The following is a 21444-nucleotide window of genomic DNA, read 5'->3' on the forward strand; positions in this document are numbered from 1 at the left end:
CATTTCGCACATTTTATGGTCGTTATAACAATCTAGTTTGCCAATACAACCGATCATTGGTAAAATCCTGTCTGCCTTCTTAGGCCGTTCTTGGAACACTGATTTTGACTACCGATACCTCCGTTTACCTGATCAAGATATAGCGCTCACGAGAGAGAGACATTTAAAAGAAATATCAAAATGTAATAAACAAATTTCAGAAATATCGCTGTTTTGTAAATGTATACTAAATCTTAAAAAAAAGTGCTGATCCTTATCAAAATTTACAGAAATTACTAACATTACTAAAATAATCTCGGATTCATATTTTGTCATGAAGAAATTGATTTCCTTTGAAAATTTAAATGAAAAGTGACGATAACGAACAGTAATCTCATAACTCCTATAAGAAATACAAAATAAAGAGTTGGGCAAATATAGAGCCCTGGATATACAAGAGGTGGGAACAGGTGCCTAGGAGGAGTAAACATCTACTCTCGACCGGTCACACCCGCAATTAGCCCTATGTCTTGATGAGGTAAACAGGGTAATCCGTAGTCAAAATCAGTGTACAAATAACGGCCTAGCAAATGGTATGAAACACGTCAGACAGCATTTGATATAATCCTAGGTTGTATTGGCAACCTAGATCAGTATAACTACCATAAAATTTGCGAAATGCTGAATTTAAGCGAGACTTTAGAAACCCCTGCACCATCACCTTGTTTGTCAGTAGCCTGCCTCGATTTAAAAACTGATCATACACATAACAGGCTCTTGCGTATCGAATCAATTGAGAGATATAAACACCATATGCAGGTAATAAAGAAATATTGCTACATAAATATGGGAAGTTGATGATATATAAACTGAAATCATCCCGATTATCATAAAGTTGAGTTGATAGTTTGTCTTTAATATTTTTTTCTTTTCAATAAAATATCTAAGTATGAATGAGAGTGGACGACTATGTGGTGTCTTTTATTTCGAGTTCCTGTGGATATATCGAATCGACATATGAATGAAAAGTATTATTGTTAATAGATAATACATCGTCGAGATATCTAAATGTCGAATTGAAGGCCATAGCAAGATTTTTTTTCTCTCACGTAGAAGTTATTTAATAAGTTCTGCTTCATATGATCGTAAAAACAGGTCAGCTAACAAAGGAGCACATCCGTTTCCATGGGATTTTAACAGCTAATTACTGCATAAATACATGCGATGACACAGTTCAGACTAATTACCGTTCATCCGTTTATCTTACACTGTAAAGTGCAGCAATCACTCATCCAAGTCCATGTACTGTTCACGCTCGACATTGCTTAACTTGCGTGATCAAGAGAGATAGTCTATCATATAATTAGAGAAGCTAGCTCACTAGCGAGGTAGTATAAGTCCCGTCTAAACTGTATACCGTTCACTACATTATTTACAATGCTGAATGAATTTTAACAATGAGCTTTAAAGTACATACATATATCTGAGTAACAAAGTAATGATACTCGGAAATTCGAACGATGATAATAAAAGGAATAAAAAAGGAAATAATGCATACATTTTTGCACATAATCTAGAATTGTAAAATGTTCAAACTTATTTTATTAGGTCTCGTTCATTCTCGATGTACGTTGGTCATTTTGTCGATGGTTTGTATCGAGACATATCATCGTTGTGTACATGTACATATTGTCGCCGACCTGAACCATCTTTTATATGATAATCAAGAGGAGAGTAAGTATTTCGTTGAAGATACCATATTTAAAGGGAAAATGTAACATAGAAGCGATCTGTTGAGGGATTTTTTTCTAATGACAATTTAAGTGTTTGTCGATTCTTAGGAATCACCTTAACTTCAAACATTCTCGAACAAACATACGGGTAGTGCACTGAAAACTAAGATTCATAGTACGGTAGTCTTAAGACACGTCTTATCCCAATCAAAACACACCTGTTGTTTCCAATCCTCCACAGATGAAACTTGACAGTTTTAACATGGTTGTTGGCTCTGAAATGTCAATTCGTAACGCATCAGTATACATGTGCATTATGGAAACATTACCAATAGTATCATTATAATTTTCAGCTACATATATACTTTATCAAATATCCCTATTTATACCATGTCAACTATTTCTCCATGGTTACATGTCAGAAAGTTTCAACGGTTTTCTTTGATTTATATACAAACATGTATGAGGCCTTTTAATTTAAGGTACATGTAGCTCATTGCACCAAAATTGTATTCAAATATTCCTTAAGCCGCCTCTTATGAAGTACATGTATACAAACTCTCAATCATTTGATATAATATTTTTTGTGATTTTTCCGAAATGATAGAAAGGTGTTTTGTTTTAAAATAAGATACTCTAGAGTCCAAATGTTGCTGTGTTTTGATGCATAATATGAATATTGAAGAAATCATGCCTGAACGACTCGGATTGATGTTCTGATCTTTTAAATAAAATAGAGTTTATGAAATAAACTATTTTTTGGGAAACTGTAGGCTTGTATATTTTATTAGAGTTATCTCTCTTGTACTGTTCATGTTTAGCACAAGGGGAGGTAATTTTGATTATTGAGTTACACAACTTTGCATATAGATGGCGCATATTGGCGTATTCTAGAAATTTCTTAAATTAATGGCTGGACAAGTCCAGAGTAAACAAAATTTCATTTCTGAAGATCAATAAGGCCTACAGCCAAAGCACATGTAAGTCAATTTGTGTTGCATATTTTGAGTGTACCTGTTTGAGTGTCATCGGATGCTAACCAGAGTTAACCTGGGCCTGATATATGTAAACGTTAATTCGATATTACCGAGGAAATCGGCATGAATGTTGTAGTCATGGAAGTTCCCATGTGAAACATTTACAATCCTATATGCAGAGCAAACCTGAGCTCAAAAACTTTAACTTATGCCTGATAATTCAGATTGGGGGGAATGATATGGACTCCCTAGATATTACACCCCAGGAAGTGATTTTTAAACTCATTGCGATGGCACAGGTGTGGAAGGTGCGATATAACTTCAAACAAGTGTTCGTGTGTCAACTGTTGCCAAGGGAAGTAACTCGTGTGGTACAACCTTCGCAATACAATGAGAACGTGAGAGAGGCAAACAAGTTACTAAAGGCAGACTTGTCTCGCGCACCAAGCAGTGCTATAACAAACTGGAAAATCAAAGGGGTGAAGAAATCTATGGATAATAATTATGTAGACGGGGTACATTTTTCAATTGGCAGTTTGGCATGCCAAGATATTTTGGGAACATTAGAGGGGCTATACGACACAATTAAGTTAAGTATGACATGATGGGTTTTTGAGAATGATGGGCTTTAAATATATATATATATATATATATATATATATATATATATATATATATATATATATATATATAACACAATGTTATACTTCACAGATGGCTCATTACTGGATGAATAATACTACATTCAATCAGCATTTTATTTGTAATAACCAGTTCATATGGAATTGGTCTTATAATGCTGTATGGAGATTACTTATAGAGCGTACGATAATTTAGTCAATTCACATATGGAATTGGTCTGCCAGTTCAAATGGAATTTTGTTTGATGCATATATTAAAAAGATGTTCATATGGAACTTGTGGTTCAATGGAACCCTGCATTTGATAAGTATATGTTCAAATGGAACAGTTGAACAGTTCATATGGAACTGGGCATTCAAAATATTTCAGTTCATATGGAACTGGAATAGGGTAACTGATACTCAGTTCAGATGGAACTGATGTGTTTATAAGGATTACCTTGTGTATCTGTTTCTCATGGTATATTTAGGTCAGAGTGAAATATACTTACCAGATATAAGCTGATATTTCACATTTTATGCATCTGATTAAATCAGTAAAACTATGTATGAGAGTCTGACAACAAATCGTTGTTATGTAAACAATTACACTCTCTGAGGCAAAGGAATAATGAATTGATTTTTGCAGTTGAACACAGGGTATGGAACAGGCCACTTCACGTCCAAAGCAGAGGAAGGTGGGGGAGTCTCGTGGGAGAAGCGCAACACCTAGGAGTAGCGCAACACAGTCAACGTCCGTAGGAAGAACCCCACGTGGCAAAGCAAGAAGTCGGACGCGAGTTGCCTCAGATACTCACAGTAGACCGACTCTAGGCGTAAGACAAGGTACAGGACCTGATCAGATAAACACAGTTACACAAGTGGCCAATGAACACGGATACACACATGTTCCAATTTATGTGGGCAACCAGAACCTGACTACTGAGTCGATGACACAGATGTTAACTGCAGCCATTCTGGTCATTACACAAACTGTTGTTTCAGTCCTACAGAACAGTGGTGTGTTGCCTGGAGGAATATTACAACAGAACAACTCAAGTACCCAGCCTAACCTACTGGAGAGCAGTCCTGCCACTGGAAGTACCACTGACGAGGCTGTCGCGCAGAATGTGGGTGATGGAAATGGTGCCAATGAAGGAACGAATAAGTCCCCAGATCTTAGTATTGCACAAGAACTGTTAGGCAATATTGCACCTGTCACTAGTCAAACCACAGAAAGTGGAGCGTTAACAGTAAATTATGGGCTAGCGCGCCCAATTTCTTTGGGAGTAGATCTTAAGTTGCGTGCAGATATTGTTTCAAATAAGTATTTCGATTTTAGCGAATTGTTAAAACACAAGAAATCTGAAGAAAAACTTAATTACATTGCAGAAGAGTAAGATGACAATTTGCCATTTGTTAGAAAGAAAACAGATAAGCGATTTAACACCGTGGCAGAATGCCTTCTATATATATGCTGGTATTTATTGTCAAAGACATCCTCATCAGGTCCCTAATTTAATGAAATATGGGCAGATTATTTCTCAGTTGGATCAGAAGTCAAATATGGAGGGGGCATTAAGTTATGATGAAACTTTTCGTAGATGGAGGGAACAAGATCCAGACCATTTGCCATGGGAGGGGGTAAATTGGGAATTGCACACAGAAGCAATGACTATGGCGTTGTCGAGCTTTAAGAACAAGGGTCCTTTTCGTCCCCAGCAAAAAAGTTTTCCCTCAAATTCAGTGCGAACAAAACATTGTTTCACCTTCAACAATGAAGGGAGCTGTTCAGACAAAGTGTGCAAATATGGTCACTTCTGTCAGGTTTGTAAGGGCACCCACAGTAGATTACACTGTCCAAACAAACAAACGGGGAACACATCCACAACAGAAGGGGAAAAGGGTAAACCCGAAACTAAGCAGTACACTTTTCGTGTCTTACAACCCTTTCCAAAATAAGATACATGAGATAGTGACCCCAATAAAGGCAGATGAATTACAGTGTTTACTTGCTGGGTATGATAAGCATAAGGTAAGGTTTTTGGTTAATGGTTTTACAGAGGGCTTTAAGATTCCTTTTCAAGATAAAGAAGAGTTTCGGTTGAATAAAAAATTGCCATCAGCTGTAGCTAGAATGGATGTATTGAAAGAAAAAATTGGGAAAGAAATTGGGGCAGGTCAAGTTAAAGGTCCTTTCCAGGAACCTCCCTTTAAAATATTTAGAGTATCTCCCTTAGGATTAGTTCCAAAAGCTCAGATAGGAGAATTCAGGATTATTCATGATCTTTCTTAACCTGAGGGTAATTCAGTGAATGATGGAATTTGCTCTGATTGTAAATCTGTAAAATATCAATCAGTAGATGATGCTTGTCATCTTATTCTGCAGTTTGGTAGAGGATGTCAGCTAGCTAAAGTTGATGTGGAGCATGCTTATAAGTTAATTCCAGTACACCCAGACAATTTTAACTTGTTCGGGTTGGCTTTAGATGATGGTTTTTATTTTGATAAAACTTTGCCTATGGGCTTGAGCTACTCCTGTCAGTTGTTTGAAGTGTTCAGCACATAATTGCATTGGATAGCAGAGAATAAATTGGGTATACAAGGTTGTGTACATATTCTTGACGATTTTCTATTTGTTTCCCCTTCCCCGGCTAGGCTGTGTCAGGTTGGATTAGATAGGTTTATGACAATGGCAGAGCGGATAGGTCTCCCAATTAAGCAGGAGAAGACTGTTTTACCTACAACTTGCTTAGTATTTATGGGGTTAGAGTTGGATACAGTGTCAATGGAAATTAGATTGCCATTAGAGAAATTAGAAACATGTCGGAAAATGGTGAAAAAGTTCATGGCAAGAAATTGGGCGACACTTAGGAAAGTACAGTCTCTGATAGGTCTGTTGAATTATGCTTGTGCAGTTGTATTGCCAGGTCGCCCATTTTTGCGTAGGATAATCGATCTGACAAGAGGCATACAGTAACCAAACGAAAAGAGGGGGCTTAGTAAAGAGGCAAAGCTAGACTTAAGGGCTTAGTCATTGTTCTTGGATAGTTTTAATGGGAAAGGCTTGATTCAAGAGCCCAAGCTTGAAACATCTGTCTCATTGCAGATGTATACAGATGTAAGTGATGTGGGGTTTGGAGGTTTATTTAGAACCCATTGGTTTGCAGGGAGATGGTCATCAGAATGGTTAACAAAACACATTTCTGTTCGGGAACTTTATCCAATTGTTATAGCATTAGAGCTTTGGGCTACCCAGTTATCTAATAAATGGATTAAATTATATTGTGACAATACTGCAGTAGTACATTGCATCAACAAACAGACGACCAGGGACTCAGAATTAATGATACTTATTAGAAGACTAGTTGTGCAGGCATTAAGGTTTAATATTCAGTTTGAGGCAGTGCATATCTCAGGGTTGAATAATGTGTTAGCTGATAGGCTTTCTCGTTTTCAGATAGAGGAGTTCAAAAGGCTTGCTCCAGATATGGATCAGCATCCGGCAGATATATCGATATTGGTCGAGCCTCACTGACTCAGCTGCCCACGGATATTATTAGAAGTTCTTTGTCAAAAAAATAATTTGATAATTATGACCGGGCTGTTCAGTGCTATAGGAATTGTTTAGCAATTTATTTTCCACAAGGTACAGTTTTACCATTAGCTGTAGATAAAATAATACTTGTCATGGCCTTCTGCATGCACAAGAACAGGGCTTATAATACTGTAGCATCATATTTGTCTATGCTAAATTATGTGCATTGTATGGCTGGTTTTCAAGATATCTCTCAGAACTTTGTTGTTAAGAAAGCTTTAGAGGGGTATAGAAAGCAAAATCCTAGGGCTGATACAAGGTTGCCAATAACACCAGAAATACTGAAAAAAAAAATAGTACAGTCGGTGGGACCTTTGGGTTTTGCATATTTTGTACAGATTTTACTCAAGGCAATGTACCTCTTAGCATTTCACGCCTTCTTGCGAGTAGGGGAAATTACAGGAGCTAGTTCAAATACAGTCTCCAGGCAGTCCATTCAGTTTGTGGTAAATGCGCAAAGTAAGATTCATACAGCCGAAATAAGTATGGAACACTTTAAGCATTATAAAGGAAAGTCATGTAAAGTATTGTATATTGAAAGTAATCGGGATGCGGAAATGTGTCCAGTTCAAGCATTAACGAGGTATTGTGAACTTAGGGGGGGGAGCATTGGGGGGGGGGGGGGGCTTTATTCTGTTTTTCTGATGGAAAACCAGTTACAAGACAATATTTTACACAACAATTGCAGCTTTCTCTGTTATGGGCAGGATATGATACCATTTTATATAAAACCCATAGCTTTAGGATAGGTGCAGCTAGCACGGCAGCAAACATGGGCATCTCAGATGACAAAATCCAAATCATGGGCAGGTGGCAATCAGATTCTTTTAAAAAATATATCAGGATCCCTCTATTAAAAATGTAGTTAACACCTTGTGAAAATGGGTTATAGATGCTGTTTGATTTTTGGGGCATCATGGAGACAGGGGCTTCTGTTGCCTCCATAAGTCAAACACTGGGTAGGATGCTAGGTACTTAAGAACTTTGTGATCAGGGGTCACAAGTGATGCTTGAATTTTTGGGGCATCATGGGGACAGGGGCCCCTGTTGCCTCAATTAGTCAACTACGGTTTTGACAGGATTGTTGAATGTCTGCATGGTACTACATAGATAGTTTAAACAATGTCGGTTGGCGTGACAGGGGTTAATGAATAAGATATGTGTATATACTTTATAACATTTTAGAATTTGAATTGTGTTGAGCATGTTTGTAAAGGTATTACAAACATATTGTAGTAAAATAATTTATTTTTGAAAAAGTGTACGGTTATGGGTACAGTCAAGAGATATACTACATATCAGATGAGTTGCAGAATATGGTAAATGAATGTACATACAGGTATATATGCCTAAGTGATCAAGTTTGGGGAAAAAAATCAAGTCTATGTCAACACAGATGTGGATGGAGGTATTGTGACAAGGAGTGTCACAATTTAGGGGATGTTAAGTTCCCCATCTTTGGTGGCCATATACATGTAATTGTGGATATTAAATGTATGTTGATTGTGATGTTTCATCATGTATATCTTGTTTATTATTGGTTGTATTTACCATTGCATATTATCTGTCATTTACATTAATCAATGACATTTTTCACATCAACAAGATTTTGTCATTCAGACTCACCAAACTAGCACACACTGTGTTGACAAAAAATAGAGTTTATGAAATAAACTAATTTTGGCAAACTGTAGGCTTGTATATCTTATTAGAGTTATCTCTCTTGTACTGTTCATGTTTAGCGCAAGGGGAGGTAATTTTGATTGTTGAGTTACGCAACTTTGCATATAGAGGGCGCATATTGGCGCATTCTAGAAATTTCTTAAATTAATGGCTGGACAAGTCCAGAGTAAACAAAATTTCCCCACCTCCAACCCTGATGCATAATTTGTTAATTAGGGGGGGGGGGCATATACTTGTGGATATTAAATGTATGTTGATTGTGATGTTTCATCATGTATATCTTGTTTATTATTGGTTGTATTTACCATTGCATATTATCTGTCATTTACATTAATCAATGACATTTTTCACATCAACAAGATTTTGTCATTCAGACTCATCAAACTAGTACACACTGTGTTGACAAAAATTATATTACGATGTATCATTAACAACCAGGCCTAGGCCTAGTCACGGGTGCATTTCGAGAAAAAAAAATAAAAATGATCAAATTTATACTGGAGATCATAATACTTTATTTCAATCAAGCAATTTTATTCATCATTATTGTTTTAATCTAAACGTTACATTAGGAAGTGGGAGCGCGGCGTACTGCACTTATTGTTGTTACGTACACGTTCATTGGACAAACAAAATTAAGCATCATAATCCAATTCAAAGTTAGGAAATACAATATTTCATTACGTATTTATAATTGAGAGTTCAAATATCTTTCATCTTTAATTTTTTTTTTATTAAATCTACTAGTTGGTAGAAACTGGGAGCACAAGTTATGCCTATACATGTATGTTTTTACATGTACAAGGTGAAGGTCAGTTGGTGCGAGTGTTTATTGAATGCATATAATGCTGTAGGCCTACATGTAACCATGGCAAAAACGAAAATTCTGAAATCATAGTGCACAACTATTGGACACTACCAACTACCTTCCAATATATTATTTGGGTACTGTGTAAAATGTAAGAGGAATTCAGGGAAGCATATTTTTTTCTTTTAGAAAATCAGACATTGGCCTGAGAACCATTTTCGCTCACCTGAACCGAAGGTTCAAGTGAGCTTTTCTGATCACATTTTGTCCGTCGTCCGTCTGTCCGTCCGTCCGTCCGTCTGTCCGTCCGTCTGTCCGTCTGTAAACTTTTCACATTTTCGACTTCTTCTCCAGAACCACTGGGCTTATTTCAATCAAACTTGGCCAAAAGCATCCTTGGGTGAAGGGCTTTCAAGTTTGTTCAAATGAAGGACCATGTCCCTTTTAAAGGGGAGATAATCACAAAAATGCAAAAATAGGATGGGATCATTTAAAAATCTTCTTCTTAAGAACCACTGGGCCAGTAAAGGTGAAATTTACCTGAAAGCTTCCTGACATATTGCATATTCAAGTTTGTTCAAATCATGCCCCCCGGGGGTAGGATGGGACCACAAGGGAGGATCAAAGTTTTACATACAAATATATAGGGAAAAACTTTAAAAATCTTCTCAAGAACCACTAAACCAGAAAAGCTAAGATTCACATGAAAGCTTCCTGACATAATGCAGATTCAAGTTTGTTGAAATCATGGGCCCCGTGGGTTGGATGGGGCCACAATAGGGGATCAAAGTTTTACATACAAATATATAGGGAAAAACTTTAAAAATCTTCTTCTCAAGAAACACTAAGCCAGAAAAGCTGAGATTTACATGAAAGCTTCCTGACATAATGCAGATTCAAGTGTGTTCAAATCATGGGCACCGGGGGTTGGATGGGGGCCACAATAGGGGATCAAAGTTTTACATACAAATATATGGGAAAAATCTTTAGAAATCTTTTTCTCAAGAACCACTGAGCCAGAAAAGCTGATTTTTACATGAAAACTTTCTGACAAAGTGCAGATTCAAGTTTGTTGAAATCATGGCCCCCGGGGGTAGGATGGGGCCACAAGGGGGATCAAAGTTTTACATATAAATATATAGGGAAAAACTTTAAAAATCTTCTTCTCAAGAAACACTAAGCCAGATGAAAGCTTTCTGACATAATGCCGATTCAAGTTTGTTGAAATCATGGGCCCCGTGGGTTGGATGGGGCCACAATAGGGGATCAAAGTTTTACATACAAATATATAGGGAAAAACTTTAAAAATCTTCCTCTCAAGAACCACTGAGCCAGAAAAGCTGATTTTTACACGAAAACTTTCTGACATAGTGCAGATTCAAGTGTGTTCAAATCATGGGCCCCGGGGGTAGGATGGGACCACAAGGGGGATCAAAGTTTTACATACAAATATATAGGGAAAAACTTTAAAAATCTTTTTCTCAAGAACCACTAAGCCAGAAAAGCTGATTTTTACATGAAAACTTTCTGACATAGTGCAGATTCAAGTTTGTTCAAATAATGGTCCCCGGGGGTAGGATGGGGCCACACGGGGGATCAAAGTTTTACATACAAATATATAGGGAAAATCTTCTCAATAACCACTGAGTCAGAAAAGCTGATATTCACAAGAAAACTTTCTGACATAGTGCAGATTCAAGTTTATTCAAATCATGCCCCCGGGGGGTAGGATGGGGCCTCAAGTGGGGGGGGGGGGTTCAAAGTTTTACATACAAATATGGGGGAAATCTTTAAAAATCTTCTTCTCAAGAACCATTGGGCCAAAGAAGTTGACATTTACATCAAAGCTTTCTGACGTAGTGTAGATTCAAGTTTGCAAAAATATTGGCCTCCAGGGATAGTTGTGGCCATAATAGGGACTAAGGTTTTACATGCAAATATATGTGGAAAGTCTTCAGATATGGGCCAAGGTGACTCAGGTGAGCGATGTGGCCCATGGGCCTCTTGTTTATGTGGCCAAATGTTCAAAATGTACACCGTAAAATCAAGAAACACTTGTTATTGGATCATAAAAAGTATAATTATTTTGTGCTTTAATAAAGCATTTTGTGCTTTAATAAAGCAATTGTAACCTGTGTGAACACATCCTGTTTTGAAGTCATACTGGTCCCTACTGTGAGGAGGACTGCACTTCATCTGACACAGCATTCCATAGTAAGGATAATGACATCTGATATCGCAGAATCTGCCCGTGTATCCCACTGTACACTCTAACAAATAGGGAATGGATGTGTTGAGAAATAAACAGCAACAAATAGTAATGAACATAATAATAATCATAAAATGAACAAGAGGCCCAGATACCTTATCGGCCACCTGAATACTAACTGAATACTAGTGAAAAAGTAGCATTACTCCCAAGGGCTATGGGATTTAGAAAACATTTCCTGTTCTGAATATCTAAGCCAAATGCTAATAAAAGAAGATATGGTCTTTAAACTTCACTGACCTCAAAAGTGCATACACTGATGAAAGGATTTACATAATATGATAGGTGTATTAACATTAAAACATCAAAAGATATGACTAATTTGGACCCATCTTAAAGTCAAAACCCTGGGTTACCCTGGGTTGTGAAATTAACCAATTTTGTAGATCCTTTTCTGCTATTCCTAAGTATGCATTTAGATTTTATACAGTATCAACAAACTTACACATAAATACTATAAACTAAGTTTGTCCCCACCCTTTGGTCAAAATTCCTACTCCAGGGATCATAAAATTTACGATTTTTGTAAAGGACTACCTGCTCTTTCTAAATATTCATTTAGTTTCAATTTAGCATCAATAACACTAAAGAAGATGTTATTTAAGGGTTTTCCCCCTTAACCGGGGCGTCATGAAATGTACAAGTTTGGTAGAGGCCTTCCTGCTCTACATCACTATGCATTTAGTTTGTCTTATACATGTGCGGTTCTAGAGACGAAGATTTTTGAAAATTTATAAATTTTGAATAATTTGTGCTGTGCACTTAAGGCCCCAGGGGTGTAGGAATCGTGAAATTTACAATTGATGTCCCCCTTGTTCCAAAAATGATTCATACCATTTGAGAAGAAGTTAAAAATGTATATTATTCACACATTTGATAACTGTCCATTTTGGCCCCACCCTAATACCAAACCCCTACCCCTGGGATTATCAAATTTATAATTTTGGTAAAGGACTGCTCTTTTTAAATGTCCATTTACTTTCAATTTAGTATCAATAGCACTAAAGAAGATGGTATTTAAGTGTTTTACACATAAACACTCTATAAGTTTGACCCCGCCCTGAGGTGAGAATCCCTACTCCGGGGATCATGAAATTTACAATTTAGGTAGAAACCTCACTGCTCTACATCACTATGCATTTTGTTTTTTTTCTTACACGTGTCCGAATCTTGAGAAGAAGATTTTTAAAGAAATGGTCAATTTTAGACAATTTTTGTCCCGCCTCTAATTCCCTAGGGGTATTGGAGTCCTGAAATTTTTAATTGATGTCCCCCTTGTCCCAAAAATGCTTCATATCAAATTTGAGAAGAATTGGACCGATGGTTATTAAGAAAAAGTTAAAAAATGTAATTGTTAACGCACTGTGGACAACGACGGACGACAACCATATTGCAATAGGACACCTGAGTAAAAGAGAAGGAAAATGGAGAGAAAAAACCCGTGTAAGTTGTTGGAGTAAATCAAATGTTGAAAATTATAAATGTACAGTATTTGATTATATTTGTGTATGCATGTGTTTATCGGTGTACTTTGTGAACGGTACAGCATTCGGTGATTAAGAACTTAAAACATTTCGAAAGCACCTTGTAAGTGAATAGAGAATCCGGAAAACTTAAATGGGAATAAAATATTACCGGTTTTAAGATAAATCCCATTTCGTTTACCATTTGGTAACCTTTAATTCGTGTTTGATCTTGGAAATGTTAAACGTTCAAGAAATGCGGTTTTCTGGGATACATTGCCAAAAACTTGCAGATTCAGATTTTCTTCCTAGCATGAAAGGTGAAGATAACGAACAGTGATCAATCTCATAACTCCTACAAGCAATGCAGAATAGATAGTTGGGCAAACACGGATCCCTGGACACATCAGAGGTGAGATCAAGTGCCTAGGAGGAGTAAGCATCCCCTGTCGACTGGTCACACCCTGCGTGAAACTATTATCCAGAAATGACAAATGCAGCGAAGTCATGTGATTTCTTAAAAGATAAACTCGAAACATTGTGTTGTGTTCTACATTATTATATATTTTAAAGAAAGTTTTCCCGATTGAGTATATAACATTCTGATTTTTGAAAGAAATATAGCGATAAATGACGCAGTGACCAGTCGGTACTCATTTTAACAAAATTTCCAATTGCACTCAATTACTAGTTTCAACAAATGTTAGTAGTTCATTAATGGATTCGAACATTTTTTTGTTTCTTACTTTTGTTCTTGTCTTTTTCAAGGAGGGTGGGTGAAAAACTCAATATGTACATGTATGAAAGATGAAGATAACGAACAGTGATCAGTCTCATAACTCCTATAAGAAATACAAAATAGATAGCTGGGCAAACATGGACCCCTGGACACACCAGAAGTGGGATCATCTGCCTAAAAGGAGTAAGCATCCCCTGTCGACCGTTCACACCCGCCGTGAGCCCTATATCCAGATCAGGTAAACGGTGTATGTAGCTGCTCGATAATGCCCCTGTCAACGTTGGATTGCAATAGTATTGTAAACCGTTAATCAAATCCTTTAAAAAGCAACCAATGATTTTTATTTACACTAGATTAACGGGGATTAAAATAATGTAAGCAGTTGAATTTTTTTAATCGGGCAAATACATTAATTTCATCAAAAGCAAAATTTCAGGAATTTCTTTACAAGCGGTAAAAACATTTCTTCTTAAAATATTTTGCACCATAAATTGATTCAGTTTATGCCTCGTTCACACGGATGCACATTACAATTTCCGTATGAACGCTGTTCGGATTTAATTTGCATTAATTTACATTACGTTTAATGCGAATTCAATTCTTCGTTAGATAAATGTTCGTATAAAAGTTAGAAAGTGTTTTACAAGAATATTGTAATTGCGGCACTATGACAGCAATACCTATGGGCAGAGAATGGAAAGAATAAGTTATCAAATGGCAATCACATTTTCACAAGAAGAGAGAGAGAGAGAGAGGGGGGGAGCAAACACAACAGCTGAAGAACAGAAAACGAGGTTGTAATTGTAACTTTATCCTTTCAGTATTGTTTCTTATTAGATAGGCTTGTAAAATTATTTCTAAAAGTGAATACCAGAGAAGAAACAAAAGATTTGAAAGGTTAATTCTTTTTCAATATTTCATTTTCCAGTCCACGTTTAATATCTATGGTCAAAGGAATATCCAAGTATGAATTGATTGTGAAAAACTGAATTGATTTACATTTCCTTTACAAAAAGTGATTGACCAAAGAGTAAAAAAGAAGTAGTGTGATGATCTGTAAGATGAAAATATTATTCTAAATGATGAAAAGTCCAGTAACTCAGACAACCATGTTTTATCCTGCCTCTAATAATAATCTTGAAATTTCATTGGCTGAAAATAATACTATATACATCGATACTATGCCTCTTACTAACCTAGCAGTGTCAATATGCCCCTTCCATGAGGTTTATTGACTACACATGTACATCATGACACCACGAGAATACTTAAACCCTGTCACTAAAAAGTAGTCATCGCCTATTATGAAGTCATGGATCCATAAGAACATTTTTTTTTCTATTAAAATAGATGACACTCCGCGCAAGTGCGGGAAATCATAAATAATATTGCATAGAGGAAGGACCTTTTTAAGGCATGTTTGTAGTTTTGCGCACATGAATTGAATGAACAATATCTTTAATTCAAATGAATTAAAAACAATGTTTGAATACTTGCGTGCATTAGTTTTGTTACATTTATTTATATCATAAATAGTATATAAAACTAAATTATTAGGAAGTCAAATTATATTGGAGCTCCAAATTAAATGTTCCTTATATAACATAAATGATCTCTCTCTCTCTCTCTCTCTCTCTCTCTCTCTCTCTCTCTCTCTCTCTCTCTCTCTCTGTGTGTGTGTGTGTGTGTGTATTGAAAAATATGTAAATGCTTTTACGAATCCAATCGTAATCCGTCATGCCGAATAGTTGACCAAATACAAACTGAACGGTCGTTCATAATTTCAAAATTTGAAACTCGGTATGTCTTTATATTGGTACCTTTCTCCAATGCGACAATTTAAGGTCAAAATCATGAATAAACATGGCTTCTTCTAGGCAAACGCAATAATCGAAACAAAATGCCCTATATGAATGACAAACAGAAAAACTGCTATATCGTAAACAGTGGCCTGATTTCTTGGACTTTTCCACGGTCAGGTAGTGTAAGAAATGTTTTAACTTGAAATCTGGTTTGCCAATACAACCTATCATTGCGTCAAATGCTGTCTGACGTGTTTCATACCGACTGTCAGGCCGTTCTTGGCAAACTGATTGTGACTACGGATAACTCCATTTACCTGATCAGGATATTGGGCTCACGGCGGGTGCGACTGGTCGACAGGGAATGCTTATTCCTGATAGGCACCTGATCTCACCCTGGTGTGTCCAGGGGTACGTGTTAGCCCAACTATCTGTTTTGTATTGCTTATGGGAGTTATGAGATTGATCGCTGTTCGTTACATTATAAGACACAAACTTCTTGAACAGTCCCGGACCGTTGGATATGTGACATATCGGACAGTTTTCGACTTATCACTTACTTTCAAAATACGTGTCATCACTAAACACGTTCAACCAAAATAAAAAACTTTTTGGTTTTAAAGCTGTATGGTCCGAATTACAATATTTTTTTCCATCTCGTAAAAACGCTATTAAATCATCGCACGTATGTAGTTATGAGACTGTACGACCTATCATAAATTATTTCACCTGTTTTAACCCAAATAATTTGATTTGAAATCAATGTTTACAAATAACCGCGCACTCTGCCATTTCAAGTGACAGTCATGTGACCAGTTCAAACTTTCAGATCATCGGTGGTCTTATCTGTGTAAAGCTGTGTATTTTGTTATAACAGTACCGTACCATAAGTTTAATAGAAATAAAAATATCAAATACCTCTTAGTAATTTGTTGTTTTACGCTCATTCAGCCTTAAAACTAGACAGTTGCGTATGAGTTAATACATCATGTTAGGATTCCCCTGACGCGCGTGGGTCTATTTATAGACGTCTATTATGGGATGATTTAAATTATATGTAGCCATTATATTTACTTTCTAAATAATATTCGCACTGTTTTCTTTTACATGCAGATGTTTTCAAGCATGTAATTAAGGGAAAGTTAGTAACTTTATAAAGTAATTAATCTGCTTTAAAGTAATTATGTACAAAAATAATACATGAACATCGGGTCATACAGCTTTAATCGATGTGTTTGTACATATGAATCATTACAAAAAGTTGTAACAGTGACTTCTATAATCACGGGAAAAATTAAGAACATCGAAAATATATCAGATGAATATTATATATCGTATTTAATTTTTTTTCGATGTTTCAGATCGTTGGTTTCGGGAGAAGGGTGTGCTTCGTTGAATGAAATGTACAGTGTATATGTGAATACTTAATAAAATTATAAATCTTCATTAAATGATAAATATGGGCCTCGTCAAAACTATTATAAGTATAACTAACACTGAACACCAACACAATTTTATGCTAACCAAGTAAGCAACTTCTCGGGTTGTTTTTCGGCCCGAGAAGCCTCGTTCTGGCCGCTTCTTTCTGGAAATTTCCATAAGGCTGATCACAGGAGCTCATCACGAATTGACCCTCTCTATTCTATATTTAAACAAGGGAGGAATCCAGAATCCCAAAAGTCGCTAACTCAAATTGTCATCCGTCTCCTTTTTATATTTCAAGGACGTTAAATCTAAGAAGCCCTATATCGATCGATCAAGGAAAGATCATAGTTTGTAAAAATACGTAACATATGTTTGCACCGGCAATAAATATGAAGAACCAATGCATTTTCTGTCGGTTTTGAACCACAGAAACCTTTCCTCAATCACCCGAAATACAGACGCGTTCTCATTGGCGAATTCAATTCGCTCTTATGCTGTACTATCGGGTCATAATGTTTTGATCGCAAGTGTTGCAGGCACAGGGATTTTTTTTTTCATTACGAAATAATCTTTAAAAATGTTATCTGCTCTCAAACATGTGTGAGAAAAGCTAAATACATGGTCTATGTATGGGATATGATATTCAGGTGACCGAGAGGCCTTTGAGCTCGAGTTTGGTGTACAATTGAATTGACCAATAAGAACGTGTTTTCTATTTTGAGTGATGGAGGAAATGTTCCTGTGGTTCGAAAACGACAGAAAATGTATTGCTTCTTGATATATATTGCCAGTGCAAACATATACATGTATTAGGTATTTTTACAAACTATGATCTTTCCTCGATCGATCGAGACCGGGATCGTAATATTCAACGTCCTTGAAATATAAAAAGGAGACGAATGAAAATTTGAGTTAACAGTTTCTGGGATTCCGGATTCCTCCCTTGTATAAATATAGAATGGACGATGTCATATTTTAATAAGACAAAAATTTCGTGACGAGCCCCTATTGGCTGATTCAAGACTGAATCACGGATTGAAGAAGCAAACAGGCATAATTTATTAATTCAACAATTATAAAAACTTTTTTCTTCTGTAAGATCAAAATCAAGCATCGATAAAGAACGAATTTCTTCAGATCGTATTAACTGGCTTATATTCACCAAAGCGTACATGTGTACAGAAAATTCAAAATTATGTAGATGACTTTCCTTTTGCTTGTACAATATGAATAAAAAAGTTATTGATGTCATTTGACAATGCTACATTTTACTCAAATTTAATCTACATGTCCACATTTGCCTAGATGATATAACTCAAAACCGGTTCTAATCGATCAAAATTCGCAAGTTGACTATGTTTTAGCCACAAAAGTATAATCGGTTGCTTACGGGAATTATGGAAGAAGAATGGCTACACAACCTGAAATTAGTTTATTTCGTATGGAATAAAGTAGAATCGTCGCAATAGACGCGCAACGACGCATTGTTATATCTGTGATATTTTAAACGTTCAAGTGAAAGTTTTGGTGAATGTTTTCGCATTCTAGACGTCCATATTTTGTGAGAACATTTCTCTTTTCATGATTTTCCTGCATTGCCGAATGTTTGCTGTTGAAGAGATTTTTATTTCATTCATTCAAAAGATTTACATAATGTAGAGTTCCTTGGACATTGTTGTTTGATTTTATTCTCAGGAATAGACATAAACTTTTCATTTTTTCTCACTTGTCCTTTGGACCAGTAATCCCGAACAGCATTGACGTAGCAACTGGTGTTGATAATGTAATATTTCTTTTATTTTGATATATATTGGTTGCGCTGCCTCCCATTTTTCAATGGCAGTGGAGAAGTAATATTTCTACTGCAATGACTCCCTCCCACTTTGAAAAGCACTGCTATGGGTCTGTACATACATTGTAGGTCTTTAACACCTACATCAGAGATTTTTGAATGTGACATGTATGGAGAGTTTATTCATCCCTAGTTTGGCTCTAATACCCGGAAGAATTTACCATTCTATACACAGGAAGGATTTACTTTCCTAATCATACGACGGTATTTCCATCCAACAGTAAGAGTTTGAGTTTAAAAGGAAATTTTCTCTAATAGAGGCGGTTAGTCGAAGGAGAACGGCAAAACTGAAACCCCGTAACACAACAGATGTAGCACCATAAATATACCTACCTGTTCAAAGGCTGTAGGTGCCGAAAGTACAATACCTAAATTTTGCAGTTCTTCACCGGCAATGGTGACATCTCCATATGAGTGCAAAATTCTCGAGCGGGACTTTGAACAATATACAACCATCCCTTAAAATATTCTATGCCAATCTTCACTCAATCTTGGAATAAACAATCAGTATTGTGGGAGAACTCTTTCATTAACTTAATCACATCGTAGGAAAGGTATGTATAAAGGTATTGCAATGGACGCATCATATCTATCATATTGAGTTAGTGTGTTACTATATATGATAACCCCGTTCAGAATAATGATAACTTTTAACGAATAATACAGTATTCCTTAATTAACATGATAAAATATATGTTACCTGTACACATTTTTAGTGTTTCGTTCCATATTTGACCTGAGCAGCATCCATTGTCACTATAAGATGGACAAAAGATTTATTTGAGAATCTGAACAAGCTATTTCATAATTACAAGAGTAACATTTTCTTTCTATATCAAAACAATCTTTAAAATACCTGTTGTCACAGAGTCCTTTACAATCTGCAACAGAGATAGTAATAACCACAAGGAAAAGTCGGAGTGACCAGTACATATTCCTCATATCTCGCAGAAAATTGTAAAACTACAATTTAAATTGATACGATAATTTCCTTCCTGTTTTATTGCTACGAAGGATGTTTGATATGTAATGTATATTGTACGATATCGCAAAAGTATTCGACTCAAATAGTGAAATAAACAATACATCCCTTCAAAGTATTCTTCGTGGTTTGATTTACATAATTTCAATCTCTCAATCCATTTCTGAAATGCGTCACGGTACGCTAATTTAGGTAGACCTCTGAGGCACTGACTGATGGCTGAGCCAAGGGCTTGTGGGGACTTGTAACGGGGACCAGATAAGAACTTTTTAAGATTTGGAAAAAGGAAAAAGGCGCATGGACCTAGATCTGGAGTGTGCTGAGTATGGCAAGACGGTAATCTTCTACGACTTCAAAAATTGCTTCACGAGCTCTGATGTATGTGATAGAGCATTATCATGTAAAAGAACATGCCTAAATCCTGACACAGCGCATCGTTTATGATAATATTTCTTGAGATTGTTTAGTATAACATCTCTGTAATACCGACCTGTAACACTTTTGCCCTTCGGCACCGGGATTTGTATGGCTATACCATCACATGAGAAGAATATGCAATTAAGAACCTTCTTTGTACTTATGGTTCTTTTTGCAACTACCGGCCTTCTATCATGTTTAGTTAGGGACCGATCAATATTTATTGGGGGTTCGGACCGGTGCATTCCATATTTCCAATTTCAAAAATTCCCTATGTCCTATCCTCTAATAATACAAAAAGTTGCTGTCCTATATCAGATGTGTAATTAAAAAGAATGTGTGCCATCTAACACACACACACACACACACACACACACACACACACACACACACACACACACACACACACACACACATACATACATTCATACATACATACATACATATATATATATATATATATATATATACAGTGAAACTTCTCCAAACCGGCCCCTCAGAAAACCGGTTCTCCCTGAATATCGGCTGATTCTCAAAGTCCCGGCAAAAACCTTAACATTTCCTTACAAAGAAAGTCTCACAAAACCGGCCACCCCTGAAAACCGGACATCGGCCACTTTTTAAATACAATTGTTAACAAACATGTGCAATTTACCCTTATAATACCGGCCACTATTTGAAGACTAGAAAATTTTGGCCAGAGGGGTGATTAAGACCGGCCAGGTGTGAAAAATGACGGACCTACTGACCAGGTGGGAAATTATTGACCGGAGGTGTGAAAAACACGAGTGGCCTCTATAAGTTCTATAGTTTACCTGTGCTGTCCAGGGTGTTAATTGGTGCTTGGCTAATCCAAGTGACCCTTTCAAATTTCTGTACGAAATGTTATAAACAGATATACACATATCGAATGAATACAATCAATACGCCATATTGTTGCACCATGGATATAAGCGGTAGTTAATAAACAACAAACCCATGACTGTTAATGATCATTTTCAATAGATAAATGATTTTTGGGGGGTTTCCATAGACGTAAAATTCCTAAGAAACATCAAAATTAAAATTATATATTTACTACTGTACTTTTCACAAAC

General features: G+C 36.3%; 1 protein-coding gene across 1 annotated transcript; it reads right to left on the minus strand.

Annotated features, from left to right (window-relative positions):
* Positions 1-764: 764 nt before the first annotated feature.
* On the minus strand, positions 765-19911 carry LOC130052820 (uncharacterized). The gene is made up of 4 exons (XM_056158884.1): positions 19805-19911; positions 19649-19704; positions 11531-11668; positions 765-1987 (listed from the first exon to the last, which is right to left on the minus strand). Exons 1-4 carry the CDS (start codon positions 19888-19890, stop codon positions 1920-1922), a joined length of 348 nt encoding a protein of 115 aa, XP_056014859.1. The 5' UTR covers positions 19891-19911; the 3' UTR covers positions 765-1919.
* Between the last annotated feature and the right edge of the window lie 1533 nt (positions 19912-21444).

Source organism: Ostrea edulis, chromosome 3 (genome assembly GCF_947568905.1).
Source record: "Ostrea edulis chromosome 3, xbOstEdul1.1, whole genome shotgun sequence".
Classification (NCBI taxonomy): Eukaryota; Metazoa; Mollusca; class Bivalvia; order Ostreida; family Ostreidae; genus Ostrea; species Ostrea edulis.

Excerpts from the sequence above, each read along its gene's own strand:
- LOC130052820 (XM_056158884.1), bottom strand. The coding sequence starts at position 19,890 with ATGAGGAATATGTACTGGTCACTCCGACTTTTCCTTGTGGTTATTACT. Across the intron at positions 19,705-19,804 it reads AAAGGACTCTGTGACAACAG|TGACAATGGATGCTGCTCAG; the intron begins GTATTTTAAAGA and ends TCCATCTTATAG. Across the intron at positions 1,988-11,530 it reads AACAGGATGTGTTCACACAG|AGCCAACAACCATGTTAAAA; the intron begins GTTACAATTGCT and ends TTGACATTTCAG.